General features: G+C 40.1%; 1 protein-coding gene across 8 annotated transcripts in view; it reads right to left on the bottom strand.

Annotated features, from left to right (window-relative positions):
* FRY (FRY microtubule binding protein) overlaps window positions 1-18504 on the bottom strand; it is a 364004-nt gene that overhangs the window by 45179 nt on the left and 300321 nt on the right. For all 8 annotated transcript variants that reach the window (XM_067562954.1, XM_067562948.1, XM_067562949.1 and 5 more), the window contains 7 exons: window positions 17510-17607; window positions 17245-17415; window positions 12736-12876; window positions 11876-12055; window positions 5034-5195; window positions 4451-4525; window positions 3119-3289 (listed from right to left, as the gene is read on the bottom strand). In XM_067562954.1, the coding sequence (XP_067419055.1) occupies window positions 3119-3289; window positions 4451-4525; window positions 5034-5195; window positions 11876-12055; window positions 12736-12876; window positions 17245-17415; window positions 17510-17607 (998 nt within the window). The remainder of the gene's footprint in view (window positions 1-3118; window positions 3290-4450; window positions 4526-5033; window positions 5196-11875; window positions 12056-12735; window positions 12877-17244; window positions 17416-17509; window positions 17608-18504) is intronic.

The raw sequence follows: 18504 nt of genomic DNA, 5'->3' as shown, positions 1-18504 counted from the left end.
ATCCATCTCCCCAACACTTGTAACTGTATATTGACTAAGGCCTTGTCTACACTAGCACTTATGATGGCAAAACTTTGGTTGCTCAGGGGTGTGAAAAAACACATCCCGAGTGACACAAGTTTTGCCAGCATAAGCACTTATGTGGACAGCGCTATGTCAGCAGGAGACACTCTCCTGCTGACATAGCTACCACCACTCGTTTAGCTGGTTTTATTATGTTGGCGGGAGAGCTCTCTCCTGTTGACATAATGCGGCTACATAAGTGCTCATGCTGGCAAAATTTATGTCGTTCAAGGGTGTGTTTTTTCACACCCCCAAGCAACGAAAGTTTTGCCAGCATAAGTGCTGGTGTAGAAAAGGCCTAAAACTATGAACTCTTTGGGGCAAGGACTTTACAGCAGCTAGCACAATGGGGCATCAACCTGGTTCTGGGCCTGTAAACACTACTTTATTAGTAGAGCTACTAATAGCAATAGTAACAAATTGCTAATTGGTTTGCTGGCTTGTCTTTATTTCTAATCTTTGCTCTCTGGCTGAATACTGAAACTCTTTTTCTGCATCTGATTTTAACTGCTGAAGGGAAGGAAGAAGCAATTCTCAAATCTCAATCTGTGGGTAGAATCCTGCTTTCATGGTTCTCACACTAGTTATCATCTGATAATCAATCAAATACAATTATCATTGCATTGTAATATTTTGAATGCATTTTAAAAGAAGTGTTGTAATGACTGCTGCAAGTGGTTTTTTTACTTATTTGACATAAATATTTTGTCTTTTATCATTATCTTTTACAGTTTCTGAACTCTATTGGAACAACCACTGACTAAAATTTATCTTGTTAATAAACTAATAAAAAGTAGAACTAATTTAAAAGTTATCCTGCAAGCTATTCAGTTTAGCCACAATTGCACCTACCAGAAGATTTTGCTTTCCCACACAATGGGAACTAAATTAATGTCAGTCTCTTCCAGAGATCAGCATGGCTGGATTGTCAAACCCTTGACTAACAATGCTAGGGCTTCATTTCAGATAGTTCAAGAAAGAGTTATGCTTATTTGTGAGACATTTGGTGCTTTCCTCCAAGAGGTCAAAGAAGGAAGTGCCATATCATACAGGTTGCCTCTTTCCCCTATCATTCTACCTAATAAGTTCTGAAATTGAAATAACTGCATTTTAGAGAAAATGGTTCTGTAGGAAAATGTCTGTCATGAATGACAACAGTAATGGTGAATAAAGGCTTGTAGGAAGAGTGACCATATAATTTCAAGAACTGAGATATAAAATGCTATTGGAAAAGATATCTTCTACATGGACAGCAATGGAGATAATGGCAGAATTGGCTGGGGGCCTGGAATTTTTATTTTAAAAATCTGTAAGTGTATTTTGTGTTTATGGGACTGAGGGTTAATAGAATTGGTTTAAGAAGCCATATTATATGCAGGTGTTGTGAAAGCTTCCTCATACTACACTGCCAACACACTCAACTGTTGCATGCCACCACCTTTGGTGGCAGTTAAGGGCCACTTTTGAGCAGAGACTGCCAATCACATTAAACTGGCGTGGTAGGGGGTTATGTGGCGGTTCAGTGCCATTTAGGTTTGGCCTGGCCGCTCCTGAGTGGTGCTGTGACCCTGTGCATCAGGTCGCAACACCCAAAGCGGGGAGACAGGCCCAGCCCTGTGGGAGAGGAAATACCACTGTAAAGGGTGGGTTCATTCTCCAACCACCCTTGGGCCTCCCCTACGTACCAGGCCAGGAGAAGTGTATGTTTCCCTGTTTTTGCACTCTTGGTTTCATGATTTCTGTGAGTGCAAATGTGCTCATGAACCCATGCTAAAGCTGCTTCTATTCCATCCCTTCATTCTCTCTTCTATCTCTTGATTGAAAATAAAATCACACAGGCATTAAGGCACTTGAATTCACAATGGACAGAGAGAACTGTTTCTTGTAATACTGCTTGAAATCTGCCAGCAAAGGTGCTTATGAGCTCTGCTGCCCACATATTATTCTTGAAGCAAAGTGTGACACCTCTGAGAATTAATGCTGAATCTAGGTCTTCACTGTGGTGACAAGATGTGCTTCCAGCTGAACTGTTAGGCTGGCTAAAGATTTTAAATATTTCAATATATTTTAAAATATTTTAAATATCTGGATATAGTTGACCAATAGTTTCTGAATGTTTAAATGGTAGCAACTTAATTTTTAAATGGTAGCAACATTGTTTGACATGTACAATACTGGGGGTGAATTTTGGAACAGGCTTGCTCAAGGGTAAACAGGTTTAAAAAAACTAAAACAAAATGAAGAAAAGAACAACCTGATCTGTATGATGTATATTTGATTGAAGTTCCCTTGCAACATGTGTAATTAAAGGTGAACTGACAGGCTTTACCTGCCAAGTCCTGATCTCAAGCCTCAGGGTTCTGTTTTGCTCCTGCAAGAGTGATGAAATCGCTTGACACCTAAAGCAAAGCAGAAGCTGCATCCTTTTAAGTGCTTAAGGCCTTGTCTACATTAGCGCTTATGCCAGCAATACTTATGTCACTCCAGGGGGTGTTTTTTCACACCCCTGTGTGACAAAAGTTTTGCTGGCATATGTGCTAGTGTAGACAAGTCCTAAATGTTAGTGATTTCATCAACTGTTGCAGGAGTAACAGAACCCTAATGACTTGAATTCAAGTTTTGGCAGATTACTGATGAAAAAACTGATTTTAAACTTTTTGTTTTATAATGTAATTTCTTGAAAGCTGCAGATATATTTTGTTAACAATTTGGGATCTTCAACAATTTGTGTTTCAAAGCTTTTCCTTTCACCTTAAAGTTACAGACTCCTGATATTTGTGTTGTCATTACAATTACAGCTTTGCCTTTCAGTAGTAATTTTACAGCATGTATTAAAGTGAGTTCAGAGAGGAAGGATGTGGAAGCTTGCCAATATTCTGCTACTGTCATAACACTGTGAATATTATAAATAAGTTAATTCAAAATCAAATCTACAATCATATAGTTATATTTTTATGTTATAAAGAGTGAATTACTTAGTGATAAGAAGTGTTAAACTGTTTTTTAGCCAGAGATAGAGTTTAAGCAAAGCCATTTCAGAGAGAATATACTGTACCTCCCCATCTTCCAGTTCAACATCTAGGAAATCGAAGTCCCTAAAGACTCTGAACTGTTGTTCACTGTTTGAATCGTCCATATTCTCTTGTTCCCTTGTTCCGTCTTCTGAAGACACCAAGCTTGTCTGGTGCTCAATCAGATCCAAATCACCACAGGAAGAAAAAATTACCTACAATTCAAAGATTTCACTTTTGAAAAACTTTTCCCTCTGGTTGCTTCTTAGTAAAAGCTGAACTGGTTATTCAGAAGACTGTATTTCCAGTACACACCTAATTCCTTTAGCTGGTATTTTTAGACACGCTCTTTTATTATTTATGTTGGACAGGTGCCTTCAGATTAAATCTTGTACAAAGACACAACTTCATGCTGCAGGAACATGTCCAAGAATGTAACAACTACCTCCTAATGGCTGCAGACTGATGTTGCCTAAATGTTTATATACATTTATGGGAATGAAATTCAAAGAGCCCACTGCAGAAAGGATTGTCAAGGGGATGAGTTAATACTTTAACCAGAAAACCTCTAGTTAAACATGCTTCAGCATGTGAAGACGTTAGGAAACATAACACAGACTAATTTATGCAACAGTAGCTTTTCCTTTCCTACTGAACAATAACCTTTTCTGCAGTTTAGATAAGAACAATTCATTCTGTGGGTTCCTGTTTTGCTCAAACTGAGAACACTTCCCCATATAATAGCAAGAATGACATAGTAATAATATCACAAAGCACTCAAAGTTTTTATATTACTTTTAAAATGTTTAAGCATTATTTTAAAGAAAATAAATACAAATCTTTACCTTTTAAATTTAAAAAATCCCTCAATCAACCAACAAAATTGGAATAGTCCACTATACATTCCACTGCATGAGACAATATTCATTTCCTTAAAGAGTAATGTTAGAATCATTATCTCATGAAGTGATCAGGGTGCTAACCTTCATTTCTTTTTCTGTAATTGAATCTAGGGCTTCTGAAAGTAGCTAGATTGACAGTACTGGAGACCAAAATGTTCCATTCATAGAACAGGTACAGTTTGGACAGTAATAATACCAGCATCCCAACCATGCTCCACCAAACTGCTTCATAGTCCTGTTCTGCAAGAACTGCCTCTAAAAGTGAGAAGGCCGTTACTTGCCATGTTCTTTCAATCACTGGTCTTTATGCTGAGAAATGCAACATGTGCCAGATTGTGCTAACTATGATGGTGGTTTTGTGATATGGAATAAATCAAAAGAGTTCAGCAATTCAGTGAGATAAAGTTCTTGACATTTAAAATTAATAGCAAAAAAACCAATAAAAGATGAAACAGTCAATGCAACAAGACTTACTGAAGGGTTTTTGCTCAGCCCCACATCTTGACCACACAGAGTAAGGACGTGTACCAGCTTTTCCTTTGTCCTTTTCTAGAAAAAAAAGTTTTTATTTTTACCATCATTCTTTATCCATCCTGTTGGTAACTTGAGGGATATGTTAATAGGAAAAATTGTGACCAGAGACTCAATGGTTTGATATTAAAAGAATTATTTTATAGCAATGATACATATAGGGAAATAGATAAAAGCAGCAGATAATATTTTTCAGTACTTAAAAAAAAATTAAAAACAGGTCTATTCATTCCATTAGGCCCTAAACTAGCAAAGCACTAAAACATATGTGTAACTTCAGTGGGACTACTCAAGAGCTTGAAATTAGGCACATGCATACATTTTTCAGGGTTGGATCCTCATCATCCCATATCTCCAATATGCTTAAATACGACAAAAATAAATAAATGCATTCTATATGTTTTTACTTTAGCTGGCAGCTAACAAAAGCTAACAGTCCAATAAAAATGTCACATTCAGGAGCAATGTTACAGGAGTATTTTAATGAATAGGGGGCTCCATTACAGGAACTTAGTGGGAATTTTACCTGGGAGTACTGAGGCCTTTTCCAGCTCACGGGAACAAGGACATTGGAATTAGAACCTGAGGAGGTTGATGAAGTGCTTCGAGTGACAGCCATTGCCCTGGGTTTACCATCTCGGCCAGAAGAACTCTGTAGCTCATCATATCGTCTCCCAATAATTGGAGTCTGAAATAACAGAGAATAAAACTGCATTATGTCGAATAATGTTAATGAACGTATAAAGGCACCTGTTAGCTCACTTGCAGATGAAGGTTAATTCTGAAAATTGGCGAACCCCAAATGTTACCTATTTTTTGTTTTTCTATGTTTGTAAACCCCACGTAAATCATGTATTTTTTCCCACCATATATTCCTCAGAACTTCCTTACCCCCAACAATTCATGAGCAACTTACAATAACAAATGCGTTTACAGAACAGGCAATGGAGAAAAGCAAATTTTGTTAAATAAACTTATTTCAGCTGCAGATTTCTCACATGCTGTTGTTACAGAAGTTTTTTCTGCAGGGTGCTGAGCAGTCTGGCCCTGATCCAGCAGAACACTTAAGCACATATTGAAATGTTTTGCTGGATCAGACGAGAGTGCTCAGAAAGCCCAGAACAATATGAGTGAGAAAGCCTTGATGGAAAAATACTAAAAGTATATCCTTTTGTGGTAGTGTTTCCTTTATAAACCTTATTTCTCAGTAGCTGTTGTAAGAATAAGTCTCCAATCCTGCAAACATTCACGTGAATAACTTTAATCAGGTGAGTAGTCTCATAAAGTTAAGTACGTACTAAGTGTTTGCATGGTCAAGATCTAAGTCCTCTGTCAAAAGACTTCAGTCTGAAACTAGAATACGGGGTTTACTCAGAGAACATATCTATGTACATTTTTTAAAAAGAAGAGTTTATCATTTGTATTTAAATTAATCAAGTGAACAGCTATGTTATAAAGCTGCAAAATGTAATACACCCACATATCCTATATATATTAGTTTTTTGGGTTTTTTTTTTTCCAGGTTTTTAGATTTTTTTTCCCTTGAATGCCCATGTTCTTTAAAAAAAAAAAAAAAAAAAGTAGAAACCAAAACCAAAAAGAGAGGTTGCTCAACCTGTGTAGTAACTGTAGTTCTTTGAAATGTGTGTCCTTTTGGGTGCTCCGCTTCAGGTGTGTAAGCTCACCGATGGGGGGGAAGGTGGAGGCATAAAATGGGCAATTGCCCAGGGGCCCAGCAATTTAAAAGGGCCCAGGCCTCTTCTGCCCACAGCCCTGGCCACACTCCACCTCAGGCCCTGCTTGGCCCTGCCACTTGCTGCATCGCTCCTTCCATTCCCACCCCCACTCGGCCTTCCTGCTGTTGCTCGCCATTTGCAATGCATCTCTTCTCTTCTCCCCCGCTTGTCCTTCCCCTCCTCCTGCTTATCCCCCCAACTGTTGCTCACTGTCTGGGGGAAGCAGAAATGTGGAAGAGAGAAGGTGGACTGAGCAGGGGGAGGGAGCGGCATCTGGGGTGCAGCAAGGTTGGACTGTGGACGGGGCTGCAAGTGGAAGAGGCAGAATGGGATTGTTCTGCCTGTGGCCCAGAATTGCTGTCAGTGGGCCGGCAGGTGTGTATGCAGCCCACATGCCTCTGATGGGAGATTTTCATTAGCAGTGTCCATTCAGCCCACGCATGCACTGTTGATATCCTTGTGCCCTGCACTAACGCTCTATTAGGCTATGCGGGCAAACCACCTCAGTTCCTTCTCCACCACCAAGTCTCCGATGGAAACTCCAAAGTAGAGGGGAAGGCAGGCGGGTAGTGGAGCACCCATAGGGACATACATCTCGAACAACAGTAGTTACTGCACATGGTGAGTAACCTCTTTCTTCTTCAAGTATTGTCCTTAGGGGTGCTCCACTTCAGATGACTCCCGAGCAGTATCCCTATCAGGAAGAGGGAGCTTCAGAGCCGAGTCCATTACAGAGGAAAGAACTGCATTGCCAAATGCTGCATCAGATCCGGAGGCACTGACCAAAGCACAGTGTGGGGAGAAGGAATGTATCAAAGACTGTGTAGTAGTTCTGCAGAGCTCAGCAAATGGGGTATTTTTCATTAGAGCCACAGATGTAGACTGTGACCTTGTCGAGTGAGCTGATACTCCGGCAGGGGGTTGAATGCTGGCAACATGGTAACAAGCTATGGTACACCCCCAAATCCATTTTGATAGCCTTTGGGTAGAAATCACAGAGCCTTTTGATCTGTCTGCAAATGAAATGAACAGTGTAAGGGATTTATTAAATGGTTTAGGCCTGCGTAGATAGAAGGATAACGTGCTTCTGACATCTAGAATATGGAGCAAAGTCTCCATGTTGGAGTCGTGTGGTTTCAGAGAGAAAACTGGCAGATAAGTGATCTGATTCAGATGAAATTCAGAAGACACTTTAGGAAGGTACCTGCAATGTGGACATAAGGAAACCTTATCCTTGTAGAAAACTGTGAAAGGAGATTCCGCCATTAGGGCCCCAATCTCTCCAACTCTGCGGGCTGAGTTAATAGCCACAAAGAAGATTGTTTTCATAGACAAATTTAATAATGAGCAGGTCACTATCCATTCAAAGGGAGGCTTCATGAGGCTTTTAAGAACGAGATTAAAGTCCCAATGAGGGATAGGGCCTTTCACCAGTGGAAATAAATTTCCTAGGCCTTTCATGACCCTTGTGGTTGCAGGGTGACAAAACAGGGAGAACTTTTCAATAGTGGTATGAAATGCTGTTAGGGCTTCTATAACATGCATGCCATGTTGTCCATCATGACCCTGATGGATTTGTGTCTGATGAGAGGCAGAAAATGAAGGCATGCATTTCTGACCACTCTGAGCTCCAGCAGGTTGATACTGAGGGAGGTTTCCTCAGGTGATCATTTGCCCTGTACTATGAGAGCATCCATGGTTATTGTTACCATTGACACTGATTGAAGAAAAGGAGCTCCTGCCCCTGCTTGCGATGAATCTTCCACTAACCTAGGGAATGCTTCACCTGCAGGGGAACTGACACTTGCTTGTCTAGGCTATGTTTGTTTGGTGAGTAAACTAATCTGAGCTATGCCTAGAAATAGCAAAGATGTAACCTTGCATGTTCTGTCATAAAGGTACAAGCTACCATGTGACTGAGGAGTTGAAGACAATTTCTGACTCAAATCTGACGGCTCCCTTGAATAGTTCTGACAACATTTGATGTCACAAACCTGTCCCTGGGAAAGAAGGCCCTGGCTGCTAAAGAATCAGGGATGGCCTTATAAATCAGTGGTCCCCAAACTATGGAGTGAATCCTAGCCAGCTCCCACGGGAAGTGGAGTGGGACCACCACCCAGCCCCGCTCTGGCCCCAGCTCTGCTCTGGCCCCACTCCTGGCCTTGGCTCCATCTCTGCCCCTGGGCTTGGTCCCCGGCCACAGCCTTGGTCTCAGCTGCGGCTCTGGCCCCGGCCTCAGCCCTGCTCCCAGCCCTGGCTCCCAAAGAGATGAGGGCAGATTACATTAGGGATAAAGGTCAACCCTGGGGATCTCTGTTTTTTTGTTTCTTAGCTCCAGCCCTTGCAAGAATCCAAACAGCAAAGAAATGAAAAATCTTCATGTTAGCTATTTTTATTTCCCTCTTCCAGCATTCAAAATGATGGGAGGAGCCTTCTGCATGCACTTCTCCATGGGTGGATGGGGCAATTAAAGCTTTTGTCCTTTGATGGCTCACTTCATTTTTCAATAGTCTTCCTAGATGGGTGAAGATAGCCATTCTTCCCGTCTAAGTTCACAAGTTCAGAGCAGGCATTTTTACAATTATAAAACAAACTTATATTTTACCTTGCATCATGGAGTACAAAAGATTAACACATGCAGCAACTTACAAGCATTTTACAGAGTCTAAACACATTCTTACAAGTCTAACACCTATCTTGAATAATATTAACATATAGGTGAGCTGGTCTGGTCTCCAGCTACAAGTTTGTCATTTCTCAGCTAATTCTCAGCCTTGGCCAGAGCTGGCATGTGGTTTACCATTGTCACAACTTTCATCATCCATCAAATCCAGTCCATCAACTGTGAGAGTCTGTCTCCAAACTGGGGGAGGTGGGCAAATTTTGAAGTTGTCAAGCTAACAGAAGTGGGGGAGTTAAAACCCTTAACCATCCCTACAAAACGGATGCTTTAATGATGAAGGCTGCTGGAGGTTCCATCAATCTTGGAAACCCAGAGAATTGCATGAGATGGGATCTTTGAGTCGTTTGCAAGCTACTAAACTTCCTTTTGTTTGCAGGAGTGTAGCTACCTAACAAGCATAATGTGGCCCTTCAGTCCTTAAGGGTATGCAATGACTTGTTGGTATTTTCTGCAAACAGCTCCAGTCCATCAAATGGAAGATTCTCTACTGTATTATATTTCTCTGAGGAAGCTGGATAGCTGTAACCAGACAGCTCTGCACATCACCACTGCCGTAGAGATGAAGTGGGCCACAGTATATGTGGCATCTAGAGCTGTCTGAAGAGATGTTCGGACAGTAATTGTCCCTCAATAGTTGTGGCCTGAAATTTTTCCCTTTGGTCCAGAGGAAGATGTTTAACAAACAATCCAAATTTTGTATAGTTCATATAGTGTATTTTGCCATCAGCACCTGGAATTTGAAACAGAACTGTAGAGTTGCCAATGAATAGGACATTCTCCCCAGCAGATCCAGGCATTTCTGGTCTCTGTTGTAATGGGGCAGGCTTATAATGATGTCGCTTGCTTCTTTCATTAACCGCATCAACCATGAGAGAGTTAGGTGGAGGGTGTGAGAATAAGGACTCAGGAGTCCTTTGTAGGCACATAATATTTTTTATCGACCCTGTTATATATGGGCATTACTGTAGCTTGGGTTTGCCAAATGGTTTTTGCAGGTTCCAGGAGACCTTAGTTGATAGGAAGGGCAATTCTGAATGATGTTGCAGAGTGCTGAATATCCAACAGCTTGTGTTGGGATTCTCTGATCTCTTCAAGAGGTATCTGTAGGGATTCTGCCACTTGCTTAATGAGATCCTGGAGCTGCTGACAGTCACTGGTCATAGGTGGAGGAGGCATTAAAGCTTAATCCGGCAAAGATAACAAAATGGTAGTTTGAGGAGTGGCTTCTTCATCCACCCTAGATCTTGGACTTCACATTTCCTCCTGTTCCTGGGAAGGAGAAGCTTGAGACTCATCCCAATGGAAGAGGGTTGGGGCCCTGGAAAACTGTCTGCAATAAGCTAGCCATAGATCCCAATATAACCGTTGAAGACCATACGGGGAGGGGGTGGCATCTAGAATTGCTCCCAGCAGGAGTGGTGGGGTCCTTGAGTATTGTCCCTACCCCTCTGAGAAAGGGGATTTTGTAGATGGGTACGTGGGGGGACCCTGAACAGAAATCAAAGATGTTGAAGGGAAATCATCATCATCATCCTCGTCTTCCTCTATTGGTGGAGCTCCAACTGAAAAGAGAGGTGATAGTACCAGAGATGTACAGAGCTCCAAAGACCAAGAAGCTTTTGGTACCCACCAGCAATGGGGACTCTGGTTCAGCAGTCACGATAAGTCAATTGTGTATCTAAAATCTTGCAGTGCTGAATGATGTTGTAGTACTGTGTACTGTTGCAGCACTGACAGATCACTATGCTTGTCCTTGCTGGTTGGTACTAGTTGTTTAGGAGGCTTTGCAGATGGTGCTGATGTGGTTGGAGGCTTACACAGTACCCAAGAACTTGACAGGGGTACCTGGAGAGGAATTAAATCCAATGATACCGATCCTCTGTGTTTGCTCTGTCCATCCCCAGTAGATGGTACTGGGCCTTCCCAGTGCCATGCCTGGACTTTGAGCTGCGAGACTTTCCCACTTCACTGGGAGCAGAGTCATTTGTTGCCTCCACAGTACCAAGCCCGAGGACATTGTTTCTGTGGGTATTGACCTGATTGGGGAACAAGGTTTTTTTTTGAGGAGGGTTCCTTGGGAGGGGAATTAGAGATCCTCTTCTTAGGATGTTTAGAAGAGGTCTCTGAGGATTTTCCCTTTCTGGGAGAGAGCTGTGCCCATGTCAAAGGGGTGCCAGAGGCCCCCGGAAAGTGATGTACAGGGGGTTCTCCTGACCTAGCTCCGAAACATCACAAAGGGAATGCTCCATCATCAGTAGTCACAGCCTGTTTCTTGTTTCTAGATTTGAGGGCTAAAGAGAAGTTACATTTCTGAGGAACATGCAACTCTTCCAAGCAGCAAATGCACTTTGATTGTCCATCGCTGATCAGGATAGCCTCTGTACACGAGAGGCAATGGTTAAACCCCGATCAACCGGGCATGCCCCACAGGAAGGATTTCTCCAGTGGAAAAAAAACCAACTTTTTTTCCCAAACGAAAGAAACTACAGACTACTACCACAAACTAAAAACTAACTAGCTAGCTAAGTTGGGATAAACAAGCAAAGCAAAAGCTGAGGCAGACACCAAGTGGACATGCCAAGCTCCATCTCAGGTTGAGGCGGCTGAGAAGGAACTGAGGGCGGGTCATCCGCACAGCCTAATATAGCCTTGGTGAGGGCACAAAGATATTAATGGCACATATGTGGGCTGAACAGATGCTGCTAATGAAAATCTCTGATCAAAGGCATATGGGGCGTTCATGCACCTGAAGTGGAGCATCCATAGGGACACTACTTGAAAAAGAACACATATAGGACATTAAATTTAACTTTGGACCTAAAACAATGTTTTTAAGATGATGTTTTGTCTTGTAATTTTCCCTGCTTCCCAATTCTTCAACTTTCATTAAGAGCTAAGATGGAAATTAAGGTCTGAACTAGTAGATGTTCCTTGTGATATATACAATACCTCAGAAATATCTAAATGAAACTCCAAAGTTTTTCCTGGCAGTTCCTTTGAAGCAGTGTTCCACACTCGATGTATTTCCATTTTTGAAAGATCACTGTGTTGGTAGGAAGGTAAAACCAGGCTAGCAGATCGAGAAACTACCAACTTCAAGATGTTCAAGGCTTCTCTCCAGTGATTGCTCTGGAAGTAGATATTGTTTTTGTCAAAACAATTTGAAATAAGAATTTATATCAATTAACATTACATTTACAGTCATATTATTAATCACACATCTTAACAATTACTAAAAGTGATGACTTACAATTAAAGTAATTTAAATACTGAAATCATTCATAGATTTTGCAATTCAGTACAAAACTGAGATCTAGAAATAGTGCTGTAGAATAAAGGAGTGTTTTTAAAGGAAATGTACATTTATATGAATAACATCTGCAGTTAAACAAGAAGGATAAAATTACAAGGACTATTATCAACCCTCATATCTCAGAGCATGAATTAATCACCATCTAGGTCAGAAAGAGATTTCCACCATAGTATCATGGTACAGGTTTGCACTTACTTGCAATGAGATGTATTATTATTTATCATTGATTAAGAACAGGCAAGGTGTTTGCACTGCATAAGACAAAATGAGAACTCTTTGACCTGAAACATTTTAATCTAATTAAAGAATTGATAATGGGTTATGAAAGTTTTACATCTTAATTTGGCACAGTTGGTATTGGCTATAGTCAGAGACAGAGAGAGAATACTGGATTAGATATTGAGAGTCAGTGTGGTAATTCCTATATGAAAGTTTAATATTTCACAGTAACTACTATTCAATTCATACTTTAATATAAAGAAGATGCAATATTTACCTGCACATATTTTTCAATTGTCTTTAACACTTCCATGTTAAACTGTTTAACAGGAATGCCTGACAAGTCCATATAACTAAGAAGACTATAGATCATCTGCAGGAGGGACTGTTGCATGCTGGGAAGGCCCTTTTCTAGCAGCTACAAAAAAAACAAAACAAGTGAAAATAACTAGATTTTGAAAGGTTGTTTCTCAAAGAAAACAGCACCAATATCAGTCATGTACACATATCATTTTCCTAGTTGAAAAACAATAATTTTAGAATGTCTTGTTACAATAATTAGTGATGATGTTACCAGCAAGCCAAACTACAAAAGGTAAGTTATGGAGTCTGGAGCTAATTAATTATGTTTTGATAGTGAAACATAAAGCTTCTTGTCTTCCCAGTACTCCTACTCTAAGCTATCCAGAATGCCCATTCAAGGACTGAAGCTGACTGGGCAGCTGAAATTCAGAATTTAATTGAGAGAGACATCCAATAAAAAATAGACAAATAGCTTTTTATTTTTACATTGGCTGGAAGGCTGAGGAAAAGGAGAGGAGACACAGGCAGAAAGAATTCAGACAGCAAATTATATTTACCCAATATATTTCACTGCCAATGATCTCCAGTCATAGCTTCCATGGAAACACACATTTACTAGATAGGAAGATGGAATGCCTGATCTCTCTCATGGTAGAAATTGATACAGAGATGAGCCTAAACTAAACCCTAACTTTAAATATCCCCAAACTTTGAAAAGTTTGGATCTGGATTCAGGAGTACAAGATCTCGATTTTGAAAACATGATTGAGTTTAACCTCGCATATGTGAGTAGTTCCACTGATTTCAAAGATTAGATTAGATCCTTAAGATTTGTGTGTCACATGAATAAGAAATTTCTTATCTGATAATTTTCTGTTAATGGCTTCTCTCCTCATTCATTGCTGACAGGTAATACCTCTCACCTGTGGAATCTGGACATGGTCTAATGCTGTTGGAGGCTCTAGAATTAAGCCCCATCTTTTAGCTCAGACTGCCAGCAGTCGATTATTAGCATTCAGACAACAATGTGATATAATATGTAAATAAATTTAAGATCGTTATATGTCCAAGTCTCTTTTTAGAGAAATTTTTCATTTTTTACAAATTGTATTCCAGTCATTTTCTATTCTAGCAGGTTGGGTTCAATGAGGAGAAAAGGTCCTCGCAGAAAGAAAATAATCAGGTAAGAAATTTTTCATTCTGCAGCACAGTTTCTCTCCTCATTCATCACTAATGGGAAGCAATGAATCACAGAAGTGGGGGAAAAGAAGTAGAGTTTTAATTATTATTAGAGTAGAAAAATAGGAAGAATTGTATAATTTAAAGCATTATTTAGGAACCAACCCAGCAACACTTTCCTGCCAAAGGATGCCTCTGCAGAAGAATGGAAACTTACTTCGCAAAACTTCCTCAGATTAGGTTTATATTCTTTTACCCACAATGCCACCAGGGACCTTGCAGAGTGAGCCTTGACTCCTTTGTAAATGGTTTCCTAGATTCCTAGCATGCCAACTGGTGCAGGATTTTAACATCTTGCCTACAGGAACTTGGTGCTCCTAAGGCCCTGGCATTTTGGACAGGATGAGATGAACAGGGTCCAACTGGCAGGTATATTCCATATGCTTGAAAAATATCTTTAGTTCTAAGAATGCCCATTTATGCCACAGCCTTCCAAATGGGTGCAAAGGATTAGAACAAAATGATAGGAGAACTATTTACCAGTAAAAAGTGGAAATAAGAACTCATCTGAAGAGAAAGGCTTCTGGAGCAATACGAATAACTTTTTCCTCATGACAAAAGTGGTTCTTGTATGGTCAGAGGAACTAATTCCAAACTTATCTTTTGGAGGTGATGGCAGCTAAAAAGGCCAGCCACAGACTTGTCTAATCTGTTATTTCGATTAATCTTGACATTTGATGATACTCAGAGGCTTATGGCTACATGGCACAGTTGTCCTCTCAAGCCTGTGCCCTGGCAGGGTGAGGGTCGATGGCTTGTGGCAACAGGGCACAGCTCATTTTCCTGAGACTGTATCTGAGCAAAGTGACAATAGGTAGGTTGTGGCAGCATGACATCGCTCGCCCTCTTAAGATCACATCCTGGCAGAGTGAGGGTCAATAGCTTGTGGCAGCAGAGCATAGTTTGCCCCTCTCAAGCTAGTACCCTGGCTGAGTGAGGACGATGGCTTGTGGAAGAAGGGCACAGCTTATCCTGTGAGGCTCCTTGAAAGCTGCCTATAGTTCCTCTTGGACTTGGCTGGATGTTTGTAGGGCTTCTTTGCTGCCACTGTGGAGGGCAGAGGGTGCTCACTAGAGAAGTGTTGAACTGGAGAAATCAGAGGATTAGAGCCTCAATACTCCATTGATTCCTCATTTTAGAGAAGGGGGAGAGGAGCTAGAAGCTGAAGTGAAGTCATGCATGACAACAAATAAATATGCAAGTTATAAAACAAAATGGTTGGGAAAATCTGAACTGCCAACTTGCTTTGCTGTTGGGGCAGAAAATCAGGTTACTTGAGCAGATGAGTGGGGTTTAATCTTGTAGTCTCCAGCAAGATTAGATGGACTTTTAACTCCACAGGTGGGTGGTATTACCCATTACTGATGAATGAGGAGAGAAACAGTGAAGAAGAATTGTTCTCTCTGGAGTTAGAAGAATGCATTTGGATCATAAAATCATAGGACTGGAAGGGACATCGAGAGGTCATCTAGTCCAGTTCCCTGTACTTAAGGCAGGACTAAGTATTATCTAGACCATTCCTGACTAGTGTTTGTCTAACCTGCTCTTAAAAATCTTCAATGATGGAGATTCCACAACCTCCCCAGGCAATTTATTGCAGTGCTTAATTACCCTGACAGTTAGCAAGTTTTTCCTAATGTCTAACCTAAACTGCCCTTGAGGCAATTTAAATTAACTTCTTCTTTCATTTTTCAATTTTTCTTCCTCCTCCTTGTAACAACCTTTTATGTATTGAAAACTGTTATCATGTCCTCTCTCAGACTTCTCTTCTCCAGACTAAACAAACTTAATTTTTTCAATCTTCCCTTGTAGGTCATGTTTTCACTTTTAATCATTTTTGTTGCTCTTCTCTGAACTTTCTCCAATTTGTTCACATCTTTCCTGAAATGTGGTGCCCAGAACTGGACATAATACTCCAGCTGAGGCCTAACCAGTGTGGAGTAGAGTGGAAGAATTACTTCTTGTATCTTGTTTACAATACTCCTGCTGATACATCCCAGAATGATATTTGCTTTATTTGCAACAGTGTTACACTGTTCACTCATATATAGCTTGTGATCCACGATGATTTCCAGATCCCTTTCCACAGTACTCCTTCCTAGGCAGTCATTTCCCATTTTATATGTGTTCAACAGATTGTTCCTTCCTAAATGGAGTACTTTGCATTTGTCCTTATTGTATTTCATCCTATTTACTTCAGACTATTTCTCCAATTTGTCCAGATTCTTTTGAATTTAAATCTTATCCTCCAAAGCACTTGCAACTTGCAACTTGTGGTATCATCCACAAACTTTATAAGTGTAGTCTCTATATCATTATCTAAATAATTGATGAAGATATTGAATAGAAACCGAACTAGAACGGTGGGACCACAGTTGATATGCCTTCCAACATGACTGTGAACCACTGATAACTACTCTCTGGGAATGGTTTTCCAACCAGTTATGCACATACCTTACAGTAGCTCCATCCAAGTTGTATTTCCCTAGTTTTTTTATGAGAAGGTCATGCAAGACAATATCAAAAGCCTTTCTAAAGTCAAGATATACCACATAGGCCTCTTCCCCCCATTCACATGGCTTGTTACCCTGTCAAAGAAAGCTATCAGGTTGGTTTGACACTATTTGTTATTGACAAATCCATGCTGACTATTACTTATCACCTTATTATCTTCCAGGTGTTTGCAAATTGATGGCTTAATTATTTGCTCCATTTTCTTTCTGGGTACTGAAGTTAAGCTGACTGGTTCTCATCCTATAGGCAAGGACATTTGTAGCAAGAAATGGATCCTTATGTGACAAGTGATACAGGCTAAATTGTGCAGCCCTAACTTACATTCCATGGAAATGAATAAGAGGAAGTACTAACTCCTGTAAGTGCTCACCAACACAAGTAAGGTTTGCACAATTTAGCCCATTATTAAAAACCATAAAAGGTTGACAAATACATATGGTAGTTACATATCCTTTCTTTGCACTCCAATTATGGGAGTAGTAGAAAAACCTATTTGTTCATGAGCGAGCACAACTTTAACAAGTAATGAACTTGAGGACTTTACTTGACTTTGGATATGTTTTGCATTTAGTGTTTAGTTTTTTCAAAAAAGTATACAGCAAAATTCTCCTCTCAGATCTGCACTGTGAATAAGAACAGAGGAGAGGAGATCTATAATGAGTATCCAAGAGGTCTTAGCCCTTCAGTTTGTCAGTAGAAGTTGGAAGATTGCTTGGTTTTAAAAACTTACCTCAGCCAAATATGTAACCATACTCAGAGTAATGTCAGCAAATGCTTCATGGAGGTAACGGCAAACAACATTTACCCAGGTGGCACAGTCTCTTGTATAGCTGTGAGTTTTATAAAGTGTCATTACATGTGCAAGATTTGAGAGCTTGGGGTTCTTTTCTTCCAAACAAACCTAATTAAAAATGAATGTCACATTGTGTTAAGAACATGTCAAAAACATTCACAAGACTTAATATGATGTACAATGTACTAAATAAGATTCGTACCTGAGCAATCCTCTCTGCTATGTCCTTACAGAACTGGTTTGGGCTATCAAAATGTTGAATTAAATGAGGCAGGAGACACAAGACATTCAGTGGGAACCCTAGTACAGAACAATACAGTACAAAGTGGATATTTGATGAGAGGACAGGAATATTAGCTGTCTTTAAAGCAATATTTTGCTGGCAGCTATAATCACAAAAGTACATTACAGTGATGTTATATAGACTCTTTCAAGTTGTTCAGGTCCAATATTTCACCTGAAGACTGTTATAACAGATTAAACACAAAATCTATTAAATAAATGACAGTGTGATCGTGTTTTTACAAAGAATGGGACTGATTCTGCAAACGCTACCATGCAAAGTGCTTACTATCAGGAGTAATTCCATGATAATAGTAGTAGCAAGCACTGCTACTAACAGTAAATGTCTCTAGGATCTGGTCCTAAACCTTAGCATGCAAAATCCTATTAATACTGGAGGCATTTTTGTATACTATATATTATTAGTATGTAGTAAGAAAAAGCAGGAGGTATTAAAAAATAAAATACATTTTTTGGCCTGATTCTCAATCCCAGTTTCCTCCATTTTATACTGTTTGTACGGCAAAAAAAAAGGGAGTAAGCTGGCTGCAACTGGCTAGCTGAGAATTCCTCCAGTAGAGGGGAGTTCTGAATTAGTATAAAGCTGGTGGAGATGAAAAATTCAGATATAAACCACATAGTTCTTCTCAAAATATGGGGGTGTTTAGATAAACAATTTTGGTTCCTGCCCTTGACTAGTGAGGACTTTCATGGCTCTGAAAAAAATAGAAGCCCCTCCTCAGCCCAAGAAAAAAGAACACAGGGCTTTATTATAGAAATAGTGAGAAAACTTCATAGGCCCTGCTAGGCTCTACAACTAGAAGTGAAATCTGAAAGAATATTCCAGTACAAAAATGACATCTTTCCTCCTCCCCTAATGTTGAATAGGTTTGCTGAAACCTCAGCCTATTATGC

The sequence above is a fragment of the Emydura macquarii genome, unplaced genomic scaffold, assembly GCF_026122565.2.
Source record: "Emydura macquarii macquarii isolate MOO-44397 ecotype Brisbane River unplaced genomic scaffold, CSIRO-AGI_Emac_v2 contig_2473, whole genome shotgun sequence".
NCBI lineage: Eukaryota > Metazoa > Chordata > Testudines > Chelidae > Emydura > Emydura macquarii.
The sequence above is the reverse complement of the archived record's forward strand: the minus strand, read 5'-3'. Positions and strand labels throughout refer to the sequence as shown.